Source organism: Cystoisospora suis, assembly GCF_002600585.1.
Source record: "Cystoisospora suis strain Wien I chromosome Unknown contig_15, whole genome shotgun sequence".
Classification (NCBI taxonomy): Eukaryota; Apicomplexa; class Conoidasida; order Eucoccidiorida; family Sarcocystidae; genus Cystoisospora; species Cystoisospora suis.
The window spans coordinates 989-24,062 of NW_027152817.1; the positions used below are offsets into that span (position 1 = coordinate 989).

At 40.0% G+C, this 23,074-nt stretch overlaps 2 protein-coding genes across 2 annotated transcripts; both read left to right on the forward strand.

The window, feature by feature from the left end:
* Positions 1-1,261: 1,261 nt before the first annotated feature.
* CSUI_000021 (uv excision repair protein rad23 protein) lies at positions 1,262-10,319 on the forward strand. The gene is made up of 8 exons (XM_068060256.1): positions 1,262-2,210; positions 3,619-3,909; positions 4,913-5,017; positions 6,305-6,502; positions 6,712-6,777; positions 7,764-7,925; positions 8,940-9,005; positions 9,739-10,319. The coding sequence occupies exons 1-8, from the start codon at positions 1,986-1,988 to the stop codon at positions 9,805-9,807; spliced, it is 1,182 nt and encodes a 393-aa protein (XP_067927764.1). The 5' UTR covers positions 1,262-1,985; the 3' UTR covers positions 9,808-10,319.
* Positions 10,320-13,779: 3,460 nt separating this feature from the next.
* On the forward strand, positions 13,780-22,332 carry CSUI_000022 (vps54 family protein; the record flags this gene model as incomplete). Its single annotated transcript, XM_068060257.1, has 6 exons — positions 13,780-15,669; positions 16,683-17,144; positions 17,822-18,565; positions 19,747-19,889; positions 20,671-20,736; positions 22,131-22,332. Coding segments are annotated over exons 1-6 (1,872 nt in total), but the record flags the coding sequence as incomplete, so codon positions are not given.
* Positions 22,333-23,074: the final 742 nt, after the last annotated feature.

The window sequence follows — 23,074 nt, forward strand, 5'->3', positions numbered from 1 at the left end:
ATGGTGTCTGTCTGATCTTCTCTATCTTTTGATAAGGTCTCGAGGAAATTTCAAAGCGAAAGAAAAAGAAAATGAAAGAGAAAGAAAGAAAAGAAGAGAGAGGAGACTGGACTTCATTGAAGCCTTTCTCGTCTTCCTCCTCATTCTGCTGCTTCTTCAGTCATTCCGTCATGACACAAAGAGCAACCCGAGACAATCTTCTCCATCTTTTCTTAGTCTTTCCTTCTTTCTTTTCAATCTTCTATGACTCTTCGTCTACTTCTCTATAGAAAAGCAACGATAAAGCCTTTCTTTCTATCTCTTTATCTGATATATTCCCTCATGTTTCTCCTCCATGTCCACATCTAGTTTGAGTCGATGTATCTGTAATCTATTTATCTAGAATCTATCTATCTCTCTAGCTATGTATCTATCCATCTATCTATCTTTGATCTGCCTCTCTATCTGTAATCTACCTAGTTTGGATTGACCTATCTGGGGCTGTTCCTATAGAAGGCATCTCTCATTCTCTCTCTCCTCTACTGACTCTTCCCGGCCTGCATTCTCTTACTCTCTCCCTCTAGCTCTCTCTCTCTTTAACTTTCTTTCTTTCTTTATCTCCTTTTCTTCTTCTCAGCTTTGTTTAGTACACCCAGACAAGAAAGGCTTAAGATATGCCGTCAGGATACTATCTATCGTGAGGAGCCGAAAGAAAGGATAAGAGGTATTGATAAAGATCATAAGAATAGAGAGAGAGAAAAAGTATGAAAGATCATACAGAGAATGAAGGATGACGGAGAGAACAAACTGGATGAAAAGGACGAAGAAACAGAATAGACAGATGACGATATGACTGATAAAGAGGATGAGAGAGGATAAAGATGATCATGGAGATAAGAAGAAAGAAGATATTGTTAATGCTCTTCTTATGACGAGGAGGAAAAGGACTGGAGGAGAAGATGAGTAGTAGAGTGAAGAATGGATGGATGCGCGTTAGGCTATTGGGATTCTTCATGCGTCTTGCCGACCTCTCTCATGTATCTGTCTATTACTACTGTGCTTGTAGCTTCTTTCTGCTTTGCTCTTTTCGTCTTTCTCTCCTTCTCATGAAGGTTCTCAGAGGAATGAACGCGATAAAGCGCGATAGGTGATAGGTGTCTAAACAGAGAGATAGCAAACAGTCAGAATCCAGACCTTTCGAGAAGACTTGATACAGACTCTTTGAGAGAAAGAAAGAAGGTGGATCGAAGCGATTAAGAAAGAGAAGAGAAAGAAAAAGAAGAAGAAAAGAAGTCTGGATAGACACACAGACTTCGACCAATCGATCAGCCACTACGCCGTTAGATGGACATGTCGACTTTTCACAAGACGGAAAGGAAAAGAAGAAGAAAGAAGAAAGAAAAGAGAAAGAAAGCAAGAAGAGAGCCTTTTCTTTCTTTCTTTTGGACCTTATCACACCTATTTTTCTTCAGTCGAGCTGTGAAAGAGAAGAGAAGATTGATTAAGGAAGAAGAGCCTTCCGACCCTGGTTTGATCAGTTCATCTTCTTTCTATCACTCTCTCTTTCTTTTTCTTTCTTTGTAACGCCGGGCGTCTTCTTTTCCTCTTTCTATCAGAGGATTTCTGTAAAGAGGATTTCTTCTTCTTCATTATCTTCCTCTTGTATTTCTCCGCGCTCTCTTCCGCCACAGACAAGTAGAGAAAGATCAGAGGCCGTGAAGTGGTCGTCTTCTTTCACTTTTCTCCTTGACATGTCTGTGTCTTCTTCTTCTTCGTTCATTTTCTCTACGTCAAATACTCTTTTTTTCTTCTTTCTATCTATCACAATCCATTCTTAGTCTCTAGAAATCTATTTTACCTTCCCTGACACCTCTCTCTTTCTCTTCTTTCCTTCCTTTCTCTCTTTCCCTTCATTCTTTCTACTCTCTTCTTCTTTCTCCCCGGCGTCTTCCTCCTCTTTCTTTTCTCTCCTCTTGTCCCCCCTTTTCTTTTCTCCTTCTTTCAAGATGCGATTGCGTATAAGGACGTTGAGTAACGAAGAGGCGGAGGTGCAGGTGGAGGGAGAAGATACCGTCTTTACTTTGAAAGAAAAGATCGAAGAGCGGTGGAACAACATGCCGGCCAATCGCCAGAAGCTCGTCCACGCAGGAAAGATTCTTGTCGATACATCTAAGATCAAAGACTGCCCTTCTCTCAAAGAAAATGATCGCCTCGTCGTTATGGTGACGAAGGTAAGAAGAAGAAACAACGCGAGGCGATAGGGGAAAGGGAAGAAGAGAGAGAGAGAGAGAGACAGACAGACAGAGAGAGACAAGGAAGGTGACTTGAAGGAAAGTTAGGAGCAACACCCCAACGACCCAACAATATGAGAGAAGGCTGAAGAGAAGGAGAAAGAGAGGGGAGATAGAGACAAGGCAATGACTCTTTTTACCGCTGAAGAGTTGATGGGAATGGATCTTTTCACAATGAAAAGGAAGAAACAAAAGACAGAGGAACAACATCGAGAAAGGAAAGAAAAGCTTCAAGACATCTCTTTACTGTCTTTCTACCTCTCTTCACATATATAGCTCACTCTCTCTCTCTGTATGTATCTGTCTGTATAGAGAGATAGATATACATATATATGCATATCGACTTTGTGTAGAGACGACCATCTGTTGAGTTTTGCCTGTTTCATTCCTTCCTCTCTCTCTCTATTTAACGATTAAAATTTCTTCATTCATGGCGCCTCGATTTCTTCGGTGTGTGTGTAGAGACAGTGGAGAGATGAACGCTCTTTCTTCTTTCTCGTTTGCGCCTGCAAGAGACACTTCTTTCATTGCAGTCGAAATAGATACATACATCGATTCGTATATCTGCATATCTCTCCATGTCTCTCTCTCTGCGAATCTAGATAGAGAGATATCTATCTGGCTACATCTCTCTCTCTCTGTCTGTGTCTCTCTTTCTATGTTTAGTATTTTCATTATGGGTATCGACGAGAGTCCACTTCGAGGCTGTCTGTCTTTCTTCTCCATCATTCCCCCTATCTCTCTCTACATCTAGAGATACACATATAGATATCCTATCTCTAGATAGATCTATATGTCTAGATAGATAGAGATCTTGTTGAACCCGAAATGCTTGGCTAACTGATCTTTCTTATCGGTACTAGACATCTTCTCACTACGAGAAGGACATTCGATCAATCGACGCTCTCTTCTTCTTTCTCTTGAGAAAAAGAGAAAGAGAACAAGGAGTTTGAGTAGCACTTAGGAGGATAGGATATCCTCGATTTTGTCCCTTCCTTGTTTTGAAGGGCCTGATAATGAAGAAGAGAGAGAGAGAGAGAAAGCAGAGGAAGAAGAAGAGAGGGGTATCTCTCTTTGTCTGTCTCTGTCTTCTTTGTTAAGACGAGGAAGAAGAAGAAGAAGAAAAGAAAAAGACGTTGAACCTTTCATGCTCTTCATACGTCTTCTTATCTTTCTCTTCTTCTTTTCCCTTCATGGATTCCTCTTCTTCTTCTCCTTCTTCTCTCTCGTTTTTTCTTTCTCTTCTCCTCTCTCCAACTGACAGGTCATCATGCAGTGTTTGTCTATTTCTTTCTATCTTTCGTTTCTCTTTCATTCTCACTCTTTCTTTCTTTTATTCTTTGTTTAGGCAGCCGCTCCTTCAGCACCCCCTGCTCCAGAGTCTTCTTCTTCTTCTGTAGCTCCCGGAGGCGCAGAAGAAGAGTCCAAGAAGAATAATAATAAGACTCCAGAAGAATCACGAAAAGAAGAGGGCTCTTCTTCTTCTTCATCTTCTTCTTCTACAGATGCTTCTAAGGCCAGTACAAAGGCAGAAGAAAGCACAGCACCTTCTTCTTCTTCCTCTGGAGCTAGTGCTAGTACGAGGAGTCAGAGAGATTTAGCCGAATCGGCCTTATATACAGGTCCGCAGCTAGAAGAAGTAAGATACACACCCACGGTAGACGCTCTTCTCCTTCTCTCTTGCCTACAAGGGATCGTTTCCTATCTGATACTTCCGCTATTCCATTCAAAGCGTAAAGGGAAAAGAGAAGTGGGGATTGCTCTCTTCTTATGATAGGACTCTTCATCTTCATTAGTGAGAAGAAAAGAGACTCTATGACCGTCAGGATGAAGAAGCAGAAGACCAATTACAAGAAGTCGATTTCTATCGACACCTCGAGCTCCTCCACCTAGCAGTAGTAGTAGTAGTAGAAGTGGTGCATCCCCCTACCTCTCCCTTATTTACACAGATTTAGAGACGTATGCACTTGCTATCTTCAATGTATACACTTATGTATCTATTTTCACTCTATCTATATCTCTTCATGTATCCGTATCTCTGTGTATGGATGTCTGAGTATTCTGACTGTATATACAGCTGCACAGGAGACGGGGAGAGAAGATTTTCCTCGCCCATTCACGTCTGTAGAAGTCTCGGAAGGATGAAGCTCTCTGTCTCTCTCTCTGTCTCCTTTCTATTCGTCTGTTTGTGGCACAATTCCTCTTCTTTCAGATGTCTTACACACGACACATATGTATCATATACATAATAGATCTCTGTATTACCTATCTTCATGTATCTCTATATTTTTACATACAAATGATACATACATACATACATGTATCTATCTATCTATCTATATACATGTATACCAGCGTCTATATAGAAGAGATAGATCATCTTTCTACCTCTCTTCTCCTCTACCATGTTCACTCAGATGAGAAAGAGAAGAGGCAAGAAGGAGATCTATTTTTCTCTCTTCTTTTCATTCATTCCCTTGTTAATCATGCCCTTCTTTCTTTCTTTCTCCTTCTCTCATCATCGTTCTCTTTGACCTCTCTTTCCTATCGTTTGTTTCTTGCCATTCTTCTTCTTTTCGTCTTCATCTTCCTTCTTCTTTGCTTCTTCTTGCTCTTTTCTATGTCTGTCTCTGTCTCTGTAGACGTTAAGTCAGTTAGTTGCAATGGGTTTCCCTCGGTCCCAAGCAGAGATCGCTATGAGAGCGGCCTTCAACAATCCTGATAGAGCCGTAGAATATCTCATGAATGTAAGAAGAAGATAACCTACACAGAAAGAGAAAGAAAGAAATTTAACATCTCTCTCACTATGACTATCATAGAGCAAATCACACATCTCCTATCTTCGCCTCTCTTTATCTGTCTATCTATGTATCTTCAATGAATCTATTCTCAATCTAGAATCTTCAATCAATCTATCTATCTATCTGTCTCTGACCAATCTTGAGCCTATCTGTCTATCTATCTCTTCTTTTTCTTTTCTTTTCGTGGTCTTTTTCGTTTTTCTTCTTCTGTCTTCTCTTTACGTGTTTGCATGCGTATCTATACTATTGGGAGGAGAGAAGAGGCTTTTCTCTCTTCTTCTTTCGGAGTCGATTCTTCTTTAACCTCTCATCTATTGAAAGCTCGAGAGATCAGTCAATCAATACTTACAGACATGCTAGCTAGATCGATTCTACATACATAGACAGATAGATCGATACGAGATAGAGAGAGAGATAGATAGGGAGGTGATTCGACATAGCTATGTAGATAGATAGAAGGATGTGGGTTTGTCTTCCGGAGGTCTCTCATATCATATGGATCAAAGATAGACAGATATAAGTGATCGAAAGATAGATAGATAGATTCTCTTGCAGGATGTATGTATTCTCCATACATATACATAGTGGATATCTTATGTTCCTATATACATGTATAGAAATGGTACTTCTCTCGCCTCCGTCCATATATAGTGGAATAGAAACATATACATACCTATTACATATATATATATATATGTATGTGTAGGTATCTTGACAGAGACATTTGACTATGTATCTCTTTTCTATAGATATCTTGTTGGTATTCTTCGATAGATAGACGTGCATACATCAGAGTTGATAAGAAGACTCTTGTGAGTCTACCTACCCTGTCTATCGATATTCCTCTTCTCCGTCTTTTCTTTCCATGGAGAGAGACAGGTTCATGTGAAATCTATCTATCTATATCTATATCTATATATATATATATGTGTACAGAGCTATGTATTTTCATACAGAGAGGCATGTGCTGTAGGAGTTCTGACGTCTTCGTCCATACGATGAGAGATGCAAGAAAGAAGAATAAAGACGAAGTGTATACACACTATCTAGAGAAGAAAGACATTCTGTCGACTTTCCTTCTTCTTCCTGGTCTTCTTTTTCTTTGAGAATCGTCGGCTTTTCTTTCTCTTTTTTCTCTTCTTTTGTCGTTCCCTTGTTCACTTCAGCAGGGGGACTGTGTATCTTTCCTCTTCTTCATTTGCTCTTTTCTCTTCTCTTTTTTGGTCTTTCCAGGGAATGCCTGGAGATGTAGCGACAGGCATGTTTGCAAATGCAGCTGAGGAAGAGGAGGAGGACGAAGAAGAAGAAGAACTCCCCGCTGAAGGATCAAGAGGAGAGGGAGAAGAAGGAGATAGTACTACTAGTAGTAGTAATCCTCTTGCCGCTCTACGTCATCATCCCGCCTTCAATCAAATACGCCAAATGATACAGGTACACACAGACAGAAAGAGATAGAAAGAGGTACATTAAATGTAGATAGGTTAAAGATAGATAGGAGGCACGCATACGTATACCATATATATATGTATATACATGCATGCATAGATATACTTTCTCTCTCTACATGTATGTACTTGGCTGTTTCTCTGTCTTTTTCTTTCTTTCATTCTTTCACTTTTTCTTTCATTCATTCTCTGCAGACAAATCCAGCGATGTTACCTCAGGTGTTGCAACTCATTGGATCGTCAAATCCTCAACTTCTACAAGTAAAAGAAAGACAAGACAAAAGAAGAAGAAGAAGCACTCTCTTTCTTCAGCCTTCTCTTCCTTGTTCTCTCTTTGGCTCGGCGGCTTTCTCATCCAGCTTTTCCATAGACCTATCTATCTATTTATCTATCTTTAATCCATCTATCTTATATCTGGTATTTAGGAAACGTCGTCTTCCTCTATCTTATCTTTCCATGTGTAGATTTTTCTCTACCTCTCTCTATGTCTCCGTCCACACATCTATACATACTGAGTGAGAAGGCTGTTTCTCTTCTAAGCATAGGAACCCGACAGAAAGAGCAAAACTTGCTTTCTCCAACACTCCTTGCTTCTTCTCTCCCGTCTCCTCCTCCTCCTCTTCTTTCTCATGAAGATATGAAAGAAAGAAGAGAACAGAATACCCTTCTCCCTCCGTCAGCTTATATTCGGATACATACAGATATACGTAGAGGCACATTCAATTATCTTCACTTGGGTGTCCCCTAGATCGCCTAGAGAGGATTTGAGCAGTCAGACACGTACGTTTCTTTGGCCAAAAGTAAACCTTCGCAGATAGATAAAGAGATATCAATCACACATTAATGAAGAGATAGAGGACAGATAGACTATAGATCAAACATAGGTCGATACATACACTCAAGATAGACAGGTACGTAAAAGATAAAGATAGATAGAGAGAGAGAGAGAAAGATCTGCGTCTTCCTTGACTAGATAGGTGTCCTGGTGTGGCTGTGCTACCTTGGCTATCGTCGTTACGAGGGAGAGGAGAAGGAGAAGAAAGAGACTTCTTTCTTAATGCGGTTGCTCTCTCTGTCTATCTTTTCTTTTCCATCTCTGTTAACAAAGTTTCTTCTTCTTCTTGTCTCTTTTTCTTCTCTCTTTGTTTCATATCTCTCATTCCTCTCTATCTATATCTATCTATCTATCTCCCTTTCTTCTGCTTGCTCTTTCTTTCTCTTTCTCACTCTTTCTGGTATGGCGATAGTTGATAAGCGAGAACCAAGATGCTTTCCTGGAGATTCTTCAGTCGGACGATCAGGCAGGAGGCGAAGAAGGAGGAGCCTCTACTGCTGCTGCTGCGGGAGGTCTAGGGAGGGGTGGAGGCATCATACAAATGACTCCAGAAGAAATCGAAGCTCTACAGAGAGTAAGAAAGACAGGAAAGAAAAGACAAAGAGAAAGAAAGAGGGAGAGAAAGAGAGGAGAGAGTGTGTAGGCGTGGTGTGATCGACGTGTGTTTCTTTTCACCCTTGGAGAGTGTGAATTTTATCTCGATCTTGACGGAGGTCTTTCTTTCCTTTCTTCTTTCTTTCTTTCTTCGCTTTGAAAAGAACAAGAAAGAGCATGTGTCTATAGAAATAAGAGTAGTAGAGAGTAGTCGTTGTTTCGTCTTGTTCTTTTTGGATTTCTCTCCTCTGTTTCTTCACGTCTAAAGCTCTTCAAGTCATGATCATGAGGACCCTCTTTCTTTCTTTCCCTCTTTCTATTTTCTCATCTTTCTTCTCCTTCTGCTTCTTCTTCTTCTTCTCGCCGCCGTGCAGCTGCTCCTAGTTTCTCGAGTGTATTCTATTCTTCATGGGGATAGGTCTACATGTATACATAGACACTATCTATCTATCTATCTACATCATACACACATATACATATATTCTTGCCTACTATGCTTGGTGAAAATGAAAAGAATCGTACAAGGTGTAGACTTTGAGAGAGGTGGAGAGAGAAAGAGAAAGAGGTAGAGTGAGAGACTTCACTGAGGCCTTGACTGGCTAGCTGTTGATAGATCCTTTCCTTCGTTCTTCCTCTTATCTTTCAGCAGATGCGTGTGTATATATGCTTGTTTCTATGTATGTGTCTATACTTGCGTTATATGATGGAGAGAAAGAAAAAGAAGAAGGTCTTGATGGTCTTTCTACTTCTCCTCCTTTCTTACAGAGGGATAGAGAGCCATGATCGGGTTCTTTGTACACGCTCTCCTCTCCTCTTCTCTTCTCTTCTCTTCTCTCTTTCTCTCCTTGAGTTTACGAAGATTGCTGATCTTTTCTTCCCTCTTTCTCTTCTCCTCTGTCTCTTCATTAACGCAAATAGATCGATAGATAGATAGATCAAGGGTGGATAAAGAAACGTCTTTTCTTTCTTTCTTTCTCCTTTTCTTGCTGTGTAGCTCGAAGCGCTGGGGTTTCCCCGTCATCAGGCTCTCGAGGCTTATCTTGCATGCGATCGAAATGAGGTAACTCTTGTTCTTTCTCGTTTGGATATCCAGCGAAAAGTGGAGAAAATCTCTTCTTCTTTATTCTTTCTTTTCATTCTTTTCTGTTTCAAAGGAAGATAAAACTTGCTGCGTAGATGTGAAGAATTCTTCTGTTTCTCTTCAAGAAAGTGTCTTTTCTTCTCTCTAAATCGCTTCTCTACTCATTTCACATACCTTGCTCAGATACCCTTCATCTTTCTTTCTTTCTTTCCTTTTTTCTTTCTCACTCTTTTTTTCTCTCTTTCTTTCTTTCTCACTCTTTCTTCCTTTCTCTCTTTCTTTCTTTCCACTCTTTCTTTCTTTCTTTCTTTCCACTCTTTCTTTCTCTCTTTCTTTCTTTCCACTCTTTCTTTTTCTTTCTTTTTGTTGCTCACTCTTTCTCACTCTTTCTCTTTCTCACTTTTCCTTTCTATTGATTTTTCCCCTCCAAGCGTGAATAATTCGAAGCTAGAGAAGCCTGCTATACAGTAAAGCAACGGAAATACCTACATAGATAGAGAGATGGATAGAAATAGATTAAAGATAGATCGAGAGACAGATAGATAGATAGATTGGTCGATCTAGGATAGAGAGATTTTTTAAGGATAGATGTATATAGACAGCCATATGTGTGCTATGAGGAAATCTATACATTGGCGAGAAGGAGAGAAGGAAGCACGAGGCTTGTTTTTTTTTTTTTCGATGGGTCTGTGTTTTTCGGGTGTATGTACAGGAGATGGCAGCGAACTTCTTGTTTGAAAATATGAACGATGAAGATCTAGCAGATGGTAGAAGAGATTAAAGAAAGAAAGAAATCTAGAAGAGAGACAAACGAAGAAAAAAGAATTCTCTTCATCTATTTATCTCTCTACCATTCAGTCGCCGAGTCTTTTCATGGTGGAGAAGGAAGTTGGATGGAAGTGTATTTATTCTGCATGCATGTTGGATGTGTACGTACACCTCAATCACCATCATGGCGTGACTTCTTTCCTCTCTCTCTCTCTCCATTTTTCTTCTTGTTGCCAGCGGATCGGCGCGAGTTGTCTGACCATCTCCATGAAAAAGAAGAAGAAAAGAACCGACTTCAATCAGTAATAGTAATAGTCGTAGTCGTTGTTCCTCTTTCTTTCTTTCTTTCTTTTCCCTTCGCGTTCTTTTTCAACTTTTCGTGGTGACTGTCTGTCTGTCTGTGTGTTTCATTCATTGGGTTAGTCTTGAAGATGACGATACGACTTTGTTGAGGCTTATTGATATAAAAGAAAAAAGGTGCAAAGAAAAAACTATCTTTCTTTCTTTCTTTCTGTTCCTCTTTCTACTTCTTCTTCCTTCTCTTTCTCTTTCTCTCTTTTCTTTTATCTGGAAGACAGACAAGACATGAAAGGAATGTGGAGGTGTGTTGCATTTCTATTCTTCTCCTCCTACTTCTTATGATGACTCGTATAGGAATACCAACATTTCTTCTCATTCCAACTCCCCCTCCTCCTCTTCTTAGTAGGATTAGTATGAGGGTCATCACGACTATGACTCTAACTGCTATCGATAGTTTGTCGTCGATGCATGCATGCATGCTGTACACAATGGCTATGGTGTTTCTCGACACTAGGATTATGAATGTGACTGATTGACTGACTAATCAATCGACAGACTCTTCTTCTTCTTTTTTAGTTTGGACTAGGATCACTACGAGAAGGAGGAGGAAGAAGAACATTCTTTCTTCTTTCTTTTTCATTAGTGATGTACTCTTCTTATTTTTTCTAAGGCTCTCTCTCTTTCTTCTTCAGTCTGGCTCTTCTTCTTCCTATTCTCGTTCGAAGAAGAGGAAGATTACTATTACCGATACTACTACTACTCGCAGAGACTTCTTTTCTTCTTCTCTTTCTTATCGCAGTTGGAGTGACTAAAGAAAGGCAGGCGATCAGCGAATGGAGAAATGCATGAGGGGAATGAGGCTTTTCTTAGTTGAAGAAGAGAAAGAAAAGAAAGAATGGGATGAATAATGATGGTGGTCGCATCCCTCCTAATGGTCCTGCTGTTTTACTACCCTCGTATGAGAAAGTCTTAGGGGGGGGAGAGATCGAAAACAACTTCGTAACGAAATAAAAGCCCAAAGAGAAAAGAAAGCCACACTACTACTACTATGACTACTACTACTACTATGACTACTATGACTGGTACTGTTCGTACTACTATGGTCACGATTCTTATGATGAGGATTCCTTCCACTCCCTACTATTCCTCCTATCGCACTAGGGGGTTAAGTAAAACTCCTCCTTCCTATAAGTACAGCTATAGCAACAAGTAATAGTAGTAATACAACTATTATGACTGGGTCATGCAAGTGCTTGGATTATTATGGTGAATATAAATATGTATGACTAACATGACAATGATGATGATGGTAGTTTATGTTTCGATCGATCGAGCGGTCGATTGGACTTAATAGAAAGAAGAAGACGATTAAGACGAATAAGAAATCTTGAACACTCCTACACTTGTGTGTCTCTTAGAGAAGTCGAACAAGCCGAAAGAGAAGAAGAGAAATTGGCAAGCTAAAAAAGAGGAGGCGGCTAGTGTTTCATCCCTTCACCTTAATCTCTCTCTCTCTCCTTAGGGTGATCATGAGGATAAGAATAGGCGTAGAGAGAGATGTCTTCTACGCATGCTCTCTTCTCATCATTCTTAGGATAACTCCTACTACTATGAGAGATCTATACTAGTCGTGGAAGTAGTAGCTAGACAAATAGGATTGGACCTCCTATCACTACTACTACTATGAGGTGGAGGAGGAGGTGTGTACGAGGGGGACTCTTCTAGTTCGTTTTCTTCTTAGTATTGAACTTTCCCTAGAGGCAATGCTTGTTGTAGGAGTGAAAGAATGTAGGCATTATCCCCAAGATAAGAAGATGATCCAAAAGAACAAGAATAGGTTACCATGAAAAAGAGAACAGAAAGAAGAAGAAAAAAGAAAGAAGAGGAAAGACAAGAAGAAGAAGAAAAAGAAAAAGACATTCCCAGGAAAAACGAGTCAAGGGGGTTACTCCAGTCATCTCCATTCCTTTCCTTTTTCGTTCTTCTCGTCAAAGTGTCAGGTAGGTTCAAACTCGACAAAATTCAAAAGACAAAAGAAAGAAGAAGAAGAAAGAAGAAACCAACACTATGTAACTATTTTTAATCTATCTATCTATCTATCTTCAGTCTATCTCTATCTATTCATCTATCTTTAATGTATCTATCTTTCTCTGTCTATCCTTAAACTATCTCTACTACTACTACTGCAACATTACTATAGTAGTACTAGTAGGAGTACGAGGAGTATGTGTTTTTTTGTACTAGCCTCATAAAGACTACGAATAGGAGATCTAGCAGTAGTAAGAGTAGGAGTAGCACCAGTGTTATGCAGCAGGCTTGACGATGAGGAAAGAAATGAAAAGGAAAGCTTGGGGAGATAGAGAGGGTAAAAAAGATCCAGTTTTCCTTCTTCTTTATCAACCCTAAACTTATGCAATCTACTGCAAAAGAGACATGTAGACAACATCATAGACCTCTCTGTTTACATATATATATATATAACTACATAAGTATATATATATCTCTATATATACAAGTGCATCTATCTAAATACATACATATGTATATATATCTCTATCTATCTATCTATATGATAAGAAGAACAAAAGAGAAGAGGAAGAATTGCTTAAGAGAGCGAAAGAGAAAGTGAAAGAGAGAGTGGGTAGATGTCTTTGCGGTCGATAAGAAAAGTAAAATCTTTAGCCGTAGGTAGGAGTTAGACTGAAGGGATGACTTGGAAGAGGAAAACACCTGTAGGTTCATCTTCTCATATTGTAGTAGGCACATACACGTACACATACATCATCGCATATAGCAACCTATACACACACGAACATATCTACATACATACATCTACGCACATATACTTCCACATATATATATATATATATTTGCTATAGATAATACGACGTCCTGAAATGGATAGATATCTTATATGTATCTAAATATAGAGATATTTGTAGAGAGAGAGGAGTGAGGACGTTTGATCGTGTAAGGGGTGTTTTCTTTGTGTGAGAGATGGATGGATGGATGGCTCTCTCTCATAAAGAAGAAGAAGAAGAAAAAGAAGAAGAAGAGGATAATGGAGGTAAGCGATCATATCTACTAGATCGACTACTAAGAAAAGAACACACTTTCAAAGATAGACGAACAAGAAGAGAGAAAAAGAAGACGAAGGGGAGAAATGTCTTGTTTCTCTCACGTTTCTTAATGAGCCGACAGGAGTAGTCGTAGTAGTATCACTCCCATTCAAATTCTTCCTATGTAGTTTTCTTTTCTTTCTTCTTTCTCCTCCATGCTTGCCTGAACAACTTTCTTTCTACTATCTCCTTCTTTTTCTTCTCCTTCGTCTTCATCTCTAAGTGAGACAAGAAGCACACTCGTCGCCTAAGAGGAGGGCGCACAGTCATATCTAAACCCAAGCCGAAGGAGATAAAAAAGAAAGAGAAAGAAAAAGATCTTGCCTATTGACTTACTTCTCCTCATACTCCTACTGGCGGGTCCTTTTCTGTGTATCTTTCCGTATATAAGCCGAGTCTTCGGTAAAAGAAGATGATCCTTGAGAACCTTACCATCTCTCTTTCTTCGTTGGACTATTCCTCTATCTATCAATCTTTCGTTTCTCTTTTTAGGAAGCGGGCGAGAAGCTGAAAGTGTAGAGAAGAAGAGTGAGAGAAAGGATGTGTCTCTTGACAAGAAAGAACAACTTAGCTTCTCGTTTATCTTTTTGACTGAGACATCTAGATGAAGAAGAAGAATCTAGTGCATGCGGTCTCTCTGTTTTACTTACAATATACAAAGGAATTTAACACTTGAGAATCTTGTGAACCCCGAAGACTCTTTCCTACACTCTCGTGAGGAAGGGCTCTTTCTTTTCTTCCTCTTTTCCTCTTCGGTTCTATCGAAGAAGAAGGAATTTGTTTAAGAGTCTCTTCTCGGAAGCTTCTTCTTCTTTTTCTTCTTTCTCTTCTTCTTGCTTTTCTTCTATCGTCTTAGCTTGCTTTCTTCATCTAGTCAACAAGATTGTTTCTCTCCGGAAGGCTCCTTCTCTCGTTAAGGCGTACGAGTAGATAGTAGTAGTATCAGTGAAGGTTCTCTTCTTCTTCTTCCTTCTCTCGCAGTTCATTTCTTTCACATCTTCTCCCTTCCTTTCGGTTCCTACAGATTCATTTTGTGCTGAAAGAGAGAGATATAAATCGAGATAGATCGGTAGCTAGATAGAAAGATAGATGGAGATGAAGATAGATTCACCATTTCTTGGTAAGGAAGTCAAGTAGAGAAAGAAAAAGAGAGAAACGCTTTCTTTCCTAAGGGGGGCAGGTGTATATACACCTCATTTCTCCAAGACTTGAGACAAACGCAAAGAGAAGAAGAACCACGTGTGCTAATAAGACTGACGATATCTCGGATGGATGACTACAAGATTCTACCGCCTTTTCTTCTTCGTCTCTTTATCATACCCGACTTTTTACTTCTTCTTCTTCGTTTTAAGAAAGATTTCCGAAGAAATTGAAGTGTATCTTCTCACCCCATCTTTTTCCCTAGCAGAGGTATTTTGTGTACGTCGGCTTGTTCTCCTTGTATAGATTCTTGAAGAAGAAAAAGAAGAATCTTCTCTTCAGAAGGGAGCATTTTCCTTCCTTTTTTGTTTCGTAAAGAAAGTCTTATCTTACTTCGTTCTTCTCAACTGAAAGTATCATCTTTCTCCTTCTTCTCCTTCGCTCCCTTAAAACATCTTGATCGACCTGTCTGTCTAACTTCCAAAGCTATCTTGTATCTCTATGAATCTCCTGAAGTCTCTCTACCCTTATTCTCTCAAAAATATCTCTCTATCTTTTAGGCATCTATCTTCCATCACCTCTCTTCAGCTTATCCATCTGTCTGTCTTTAATCTACGTCCTCAATTAATCTATCTTCAATCCATCTAACTCTCTTTATTTTATCTCTTTCAAATCTATCATCTTCTTGTCTTACAGGAATTTGATGGGTCTCCTATCTGTGTATCATCGGTCTTTCTCTCTGTGTATCATCGGTCTTTCTCTCTGTGTATCTATCACCTGGATGGGTCTAAATGTGTTGGTCTCCCTCTTCTTTCTTTCTTTCTTTAATAAGATTCTATTCTCTTCTGTCTTTTCACGATTCATAACTTCCTTTCTTTCTTCCTCTTTCTTTCTTTCTTCAAGATGATGAGAGGAAAGAGAGAAGGAGGAGGTAGAGAGGCAGGCCTTTTCTTTTCTTCGGAACTTCTCTCTTTCTCTTCTTCTTCTCTATGTTGGACGTCCTTCTTCCTCCTCTCTTCTTTTCCTTCTCTTCTTCTTTGATCAAACGACAATGAAAGAAAATGGAGAAACACAAGGAAAGAGATACGCGTTTCTTTTCTTCTTCTTCTTCATACTCTTATCCGCAGTATTCTCTCTATCACGATGAAGATGAAAGAAGAAGAAGAAAAGAAAGAGATAAAGAAGAAGAAAGAAGAGGGGGAGAAGAAGAAGAAGGGTATAGTAGTAGTAGTGGAGGGTGTCTTTCTCCTAATTGGCAGCGCATGCTTCGCGAAGAACTCCAGTCGTCACAGAGTCTATCCTCTCTAGTCAACGTCGTAAGAAATTCAATCTTCATTCTTCTTTCCTCTTTCTTTCTTTCTTTCTTTCTCCTCGTTCTCTCTTTCTTTTCTCCTCTCTTTCGCTTCTTTCTGTCTATCCTATATCTTTTTCGTGTGCTTTAGACATCGATTCATGTGTGAATATGTATGTATAGAGACAGGCAGTGGAGTGTACGTACAGCACGTAAAATCTTGAAGTGTATGGAGGTCTTCTTTGCGAGAAGGGATAGATTTCTTGTAGATCTCCATAGTCGTGTTTCTTCTTCTTCTTCTCCTCCTCCGTGTGTTTTCTGTATGTCTCGATACATCAACGAGTAACGGCAGGAGGAAGTCGGGTGTACGTACACCTGAACACTGGTCCTTTCTTCACTCATCTGTCACCTCTTCACTTCGAATGCGTCTTCTTTTCTTCCTTCCCTTCTACCTACAAGGAAATCGTGAAGATGTATCTTTCTTTCATCCTTTCTTTCTCTCTTTTCTCTGGCTTTCCGATCCCATGTGTGAATTTCTCTACTCCTCCATACATCACGTATATACAGACTTACCTACGCTCTTCTGTTTCACGTACCACCCGTGTATCTACTATACAGGGGGTATCTATGATTAAAGCACATATATACTTACATATGTATGTAAATCTCCATATGAACACTCTCGTTTCAAAGCCGACCTTCGGAAAAATAGGATCACAACGAAGAAGCTAGATCGATCTACCCTCAACCCCCTATCTGTCTTTAACCTCTCTATCTTCGATCTGTCTCTTCATCTTCAATCTATCTATCTATCTGTCTGGAATTTATGTAGATGGTACTTGTATGTATTTGTCTGTATGGAATTTCTGTGAACTTTTTGGTGTCTCCAGACTATTTAAGGGCTTGTCTCTACCCCGCCTGCCTCCTCTTGTTTCTTTTGTATGTGGCTATGTGTATCTGCTGCATGTGGATCTTCTTCTTTTTTCTCTGTTCTTTCTTTCTTTCCTTCCTATTTTCTTTCTTTCTCTTGTCATTCAGCCTGGCTCTTTAGATCTCTCAGATTCACTACTCCCTCCTCCATCGTCCTCTTTGTATACAGCTACATCTCTCTTCTCTTCTGCTTCTTCTACCTCTTCTTCTTCTCTTCTCTATCCATCTCTCTCTCCTCTTCCCTCTCCCTCTTCTTCTTCTTCTCCTGGCTTTTCCTCTTTATCTCATAGTACTCATCTTGCTCGTAACGAAAGTAAAGATCTTCTGCTCAAGCATCAACGACGCAGTTCTTCTTCTTCTTTTCTTTTCAATGAACTCCCTTCTTCTTCTTCTCCTGGTCTAGTTGGTCTTCTCGCCGCAGCGGCCTCGAGTGTCTCTCCCGCCGGAGGAGGAGTAGGAGGGGCGGGTGGATCTAGTCATAGTATTCCGTCTTCTTCCTGTTCTTCTTCTTCATTTTCAAAAGGCATTTCCTTTTCGGATTTCTCGGACTATTTTGATAGTCTAGGAGATGTAGGTTTTCTTTCTTTTTCATTTACTTACTCTTTCCAAGATCGAAGACACACAAACCGCATGCATTCAGAGAGAGAGAGAAAAAAGAGACTACCTCCACCTCTCTCCAAGCCTCTCGGTCTGTTTTCTTTCGCTGCGGAACGCTTTCTCTTCTTTCCCTTCTCGCTATTCACTTCTTTCTTTCTCTTTCTCTTCGAAACGTGTACAGCGTTCCTCTGTCTCTGAAAAGTCAATGTGTATTATGCGGCGTTCATCCATATATCATATATATGTATATATACATACATACTTATTGTATACGTACATATATATGTACATACACAGATGATGTGTATAAATCAGCGGACGTACGGCGAGCGGTATATACGTCTACATATATATCTCTATCTAGCTAGCTTCATCTATATTCGTACCTATTCATCTATATATACATTTATACATATGTATCTGTCTATGGCTTGGTTCATGGAAGTGTTGTCTAGGTGTAGCTATTGTGTATGTACTGAATATCCCTAGATCTTTCTCTCTATTATATGTAGATATACATAATCTTCACTAGTCTAGATCTGTACGAGTGGATAGATAGAGAGATGTATAGATAGATGTATAGTGATCTTTTCTGCTGTCTATTTTCCACGGTTTGTTTATGCCCTTTTTGAATGTCTCTATGCGTTCAGGCCTTGAAGAACTTCGAAGATCTATGTCTGTCTTCTTCTTTACCATCTGAAAGATCCTGTAGAGACAAGGGAGGCAAAGCGGAAGATGCTAATGATAAGAAGAAGAAGAAGGAGGAGGAGGAGGCCTCCTCTGCAGGACGCGACGGTTTTGAAGGTCTCTCTTCTTCTTTACTGATCCGTCGGCGCGAGAATGCAGCTCTATTAGTCGAGTCTATACAACGAATACAAAAAGCGAGGCAGCAGGGACGTTTCTCTTCTTCTTCTTCCTCTTCTTCTTCCTCCTCTCGATACTTGAACGGAGATAGAGAAGATGACGAAGTGAATAATAAGAAGACATATGAATCTTCATCTTATCTTGAGTCTTCTTTTGAGAAGACTTCTCGTACACAAAGACTAGGTATCAAAGAGGAGGGAGAAGAAGAAGAAGAAGAGAGAGGAGGGAAAGAGAAAGAGAAAGAAGAAGAGGTCTTTTTGGTGAGACAAGTGAATGGAACGGTTAAGAAGTCTTCCGAGAGTACGACAGGAGAAGAAGAAGAAGAAAAGGATGAGAGATACGATGATCGGGGAGCAGGGACGAAAGAAGAAGAAGAAGAAAAGAAGAGGAGAGAAGAGGAACAAGAAGAAGAAGAAAGAGAAATGCTCTCGAGTCTCTCTTGCATCCCCGAATGTTTCTTTTCACCCGGTTTCCGTGTAGGAGAGATTTTATGTTACGATCCTCGTCAAGCTATGAAGGTCCACGACCAGGTAGGCACATCCCACGCACGTCAACGTATCAACATGCATAGGGAGAGATCGGGATCTATTCTACGAAAGAGACAGATTGATAGATAGATCTCCTCGTATTCAGATCCCTTGTTTCTCTCCTCTCTCCCTCTGTCTGTCTATATGTCTATAGATGTATGTATTTAGCTAGTTGGTCTTTGAAGGGTGTGTGTAGGTCCATCTATACATGCATAGAAGGCACAGATGAAACAAAAACGAATAGGTCTGGAACTACAGAGGCTAAACTCATTCTCACCCCTGCATTTATGTGATCCCATACATGTACAGATATACATCTATATATCTATGTACATATATATATATATATACTGCTTTAGATGTACAGTAGTGTGTATCAAGACTGTGTATGGAAATTGAGTCCGCAGACTTGTAGATACATAGATAATGACTCTCTCACATTTGTTTCATAGAGTTATCTCTTATTTTTCTTTCGCTCTCTCTCTTATCTCCGTATATAAGGCGACGCCCTTCTTCCTTGTCCGGACGAGAGGAAGCGGATGTATGCATCCGCGTGCATGTCGTCTTTTCTTCTTTTCTCTCTCTGTATGTGTATGTTGTCCTTTCTACTCTCTCACTTTCCTTGCTCTTCTCCGTTCTTTCTTTTCGTGGAAATAAAGAGGATGGAATTGGAGAAGAAAAGAAAAAGAAGAAGACGTTGTCAAGAAAGACCCCGAAGAAGAGAATGAGAAGTGGTAAATAGGGAGAGACATTTTCAGCTTGTAGTTCTTTCGTCTCGTGTCTCCTCCTGTCTTTCTTCTTGTCAACGAAAAACAAAGAAGAACGTGAAGAGAAAGAAAGAGAAAGAGAAAGAAAGAGTGAGAGAGAGAGAGAAAGAGAGTGAGAGAGAAGTTGAATAGGGGTTCAGCTATGCGAGAGAGTTTCGAGATAAAGAGGTAGATTTGTTCTCGAGTATAGATAGATAGGTAGATAGATCAGATATAGATGTAAGACAGATGGATAGATCAAAGAGAGATTTATAGACTAAAGATAGATAGGTAGATAGATCAAGCATACGAAGATAGGCACATACACACACGGAGTAGCCGTCAGAGAGAAGAAGAAGAGGGGTTTGTGGTGGTAAGAGTTCGACTTCATTCCTTTCTTTTCTTTTCTCCCCTCTTTCTTTCTTTTTTGTTCTGTAGCTATCTGGGTATTTGGATCAAGTTGAGTGCTCTCTTGTGTGTTTACTGTCGCGTCGTTTTTCTTTCTTTGTGGAATCTCTATCGACCTTCACCAACATGCAATCCGAACTACATCGTTCTCTCCATACCATTCGAACTCTCAAGTAAGCCGCGCAAGCTTGACATGTTTCTCTCTCTTTTCATTCCGGGTTGTCGATCTATTCGTCTTCTCTCTCTCTGCTTATCTTCAATCTACCTAAATCTATGAGGATGTGTATCTATGTATGTATATGTATGTGTATGTATACATATGTATATGTATGCAATGTGCGTGTATGTGTGTATCTCTGTATGTCTATGTATGCTAGGGTTGAGAGAGAGGGCGTTTGGTTTGGATGCTGTCTTTTATCTCTTTCTTCATGAGAAACAGAAAGAGGAGTAAAGACCATCCAACAAGGGATCCGTTACTCTTCTTGTCTCTTTCTTCTCCTTCTTCATCCTGTTCTCTTCTCTCTTTTCTCTTTCGCCTCTTCTTCTTCTTCTTCATGCCTTTCGATTCGAGATGTTCTTTGTGCTTAAGACTTTGTGTAGGTGTCGATCCAGCGACGACGGTAATAAGTAGGAGTGCTGGGGGGAATAGTTATGGTGCTATGGGAGATCCTTGCTGTTGCCTGGTCGTATATATGCCTTGATAGAGAATAGGAGGCTGCAGCTTTTCTCAAGGACGATTGAAGAGAAGGCTAGCGTAAGAATCTTCTCGAACTTTTCTCGCTAAGAAACTATGCGGTGAGAAAGAATGGAGGTTCCATTCCTTCATTCTCTTCTCTTTCTTTCTCTTTCTCTCAGCGTAGTTGGTCTCCCCATCTTCTTTTCTTCTTTGTATGGGCCTTGTTTGTATCGTGTCTGTCTCGTTCTTTCTTTCTTTCTGTGTTCTTTCTTGGATAGAGAGAAGATCCATCGCATGCAAGAGGACAGAGTCAAGTTGGGCCTCGAGGTCCTTAAGCTCACCAAGTAAGAAAAAAGGAATCTTCAACAACAGCAGCAGCAGCAACATCCTCGTCTCCACTCGACTCGTCTCCATCTCCATCTCTCTCATTCCAGTAGTCATCTATTCGCATCCTATATATATACATATATATACGCTATTTAATCAACGATGTATAGGGATCGTATACATTTTTATATGGGGATGCGGTGTGTCTGGGTATGTCTTGTGTATGTTTCTATGAATGGAGATGAAACACACACCGAGGCGAGGAGGGCTTAGAGAGGGGTGGAAGGCCTCGGCGCAAAACAACAACAACTACTACTAGTCCTACTACTACTACTCCTATGATATTCATTAAACTACCGCTATACTACTCGTTCATAGACCTAGAAGTGGAAGGCAAACAACAGCCTGCGTGAGAACCCAGCAGAGAGAGAGAGAGAGAGAAAGAAAGAATTAACAAAAATAGCCAACAGAAGACGAACAAGTCGCAGGAGAAAAGGGGGATGAGAGGAGTCTCATTTTCTCTCTCATAAATGTCGCCACCACTACTATCACTACTACTACTACAATATTAATTCTTATATAGATCGAAAAGAAGAAGAAGACGAGGACTGGTAGTCTTGCATCTATGACTAGTAGTTGTGGTGTATCTACTCCTCTGACTAGTGCTTACTATCCTTCTTTATCTTGAACTCCTTCCTCTACGGCGCTTGTCCTTCTCCTGCTTTGTACTTCGATGCCTGGTAGCTCACTAGGGCTCTTCTTCTTCATCTTGTTCAAGAGAGTCAGGGGGGGTTGCATGCACCTAGCTAGCTAGCTAGCTACCACTCACACAACTGCAAAGAAGGAAGGAGCAGGAGGAGTTGTGTCTAGCCCTCCTGCTTCTATCGTCATCACTCCGGAAATTGATACAGCTCACACTTCTCTTACGAGGGACAGGAAGAAGAAGAAGACGGGTGGTCGCCACAGGAATGAGAAGAGAAAAGACTAGCATTAGGCATGAGAATCTTTCCCGAGTGAAGCATTATCGCCATCATTCTCTTCTTTTTCTTCTCTTATATCGAATGGATATCGTAGGCAGTAGCAGTAGTGATAGTACTAGTTGTCGTAGTATGAAGATGACTACCCATAGTAGTAGTAGTAGTAGCAGTCTTAGTAGGAGTAAGAGTAGACATAGCAGTGGGAGTAGTAGGGCCTAGGAGTAGTAGTAGTAGTAGTGTGTTGGATGTGCTTGTAATAGTAATAGTAGTAGTAGTAGTGTCACACCGAGTCGATATGGTAGTCTTTATCTTTGTCCCTCTTGTTTTTCTTTCTTTCTTCATCTTTCTTCGTTTCGTCTCTCTCTCATTTCCTGTTTTCTTTTCCCTTCTCTCTTTTTCTTTTTCTTCTTCTGCTTTGCCTCTCTTTATTTCAGAGAGCGTCAGGGGGTTTTATTTTATTTGAGAAAATTGGAGAGCTTAGGATATGTGAGAGACTGCATGCAATCTCTCGATATTCTCATTCAAGCGAAAGAATACACTACTTCTCTTCGACTTATCTCTGCGACGCGCGACGAGATTAGTCAAGAAGATCTCTCGCATCTTCATATCTCTCGCCCTATTCGAATCCACCTCGATGGTAAGAGAAAGAAAGAAAGGAAGAAAGAAAGAAAGAAAGAAAGGAAGAAAGAAAGAAAGAAAGAAAGAAAGAGTGAGAAAGATTTTGAGTTGTATCGACCTTCATGTGGATTGTCTGTACCAGCACAACCAACTTGTGCATGCATGCAAAGCTACTTTATATTTTACACATATACATATCCTTCTCCATACATATAGAGATATAGACATGGTATGAGATAGATGAATGGTCTATCTATATAGACAAAGAAAAAGAGAGAGCGAGAGAGGTAGGTCTATGTATTTCTGGAACTCTCACTAAGTGTATGTCGATGTGAATATCGATGTGTATATTTAGCTCCATCTGTCTATCACTATGTATCTCTATATATATATATATATGTATATGTATGCGTAGGGATGTATATCTTTCTGTTTCTTCAATGAGGAATGCTGATCTCTCGCGAATGCATGAGAGAGTAAACTTTTCTCACGTCAGCAAAAATATCTTTCTCTCTCTTTCGTGGAGGAAGAAAGAAAGAAAGAAAGAGAGACAACTAAAGGCATGTCTATGCTGCTCCCCCTCTCCTCTTTTCTGTTGGTCTATCATCTCTCCATAGATTTCTCTCTATATATATTTGTGTCTCTTGCATTATATAGATCTATATGCATGCGTAAGGCTGGATAGAAACTCTCTATCTATAAACAACTAGGCCAACGGACTCATGTCACTCAACTCCATCTATCGATCTTTAATCTTTCT

Bases quoted from the DNA above. Each gene is read 5' to 3' on its own strand.
- CSUI_000021 (XM_068060256.1), top strand. From the start codon at position 1,986: ATGCGATTGCGTATAAGGACGTTGAGTAACGAAGAGGCGGAGGTGCAG. The intron at 5,018-6,304 runs GTAAGAAGAAGA...TGGTCTTTCCAG, and splicing joins CCGTAGAATATCTCATGAAT to GGAATGCCTGGAGATGTAGC. The intron at 9,006-9,738 runs GTAACTCTTGTT...GTGTATGTACAG, and splicing joins TTGCATGCGATCGAAATGAG to GAGATGGCAGCGAACTTCTT.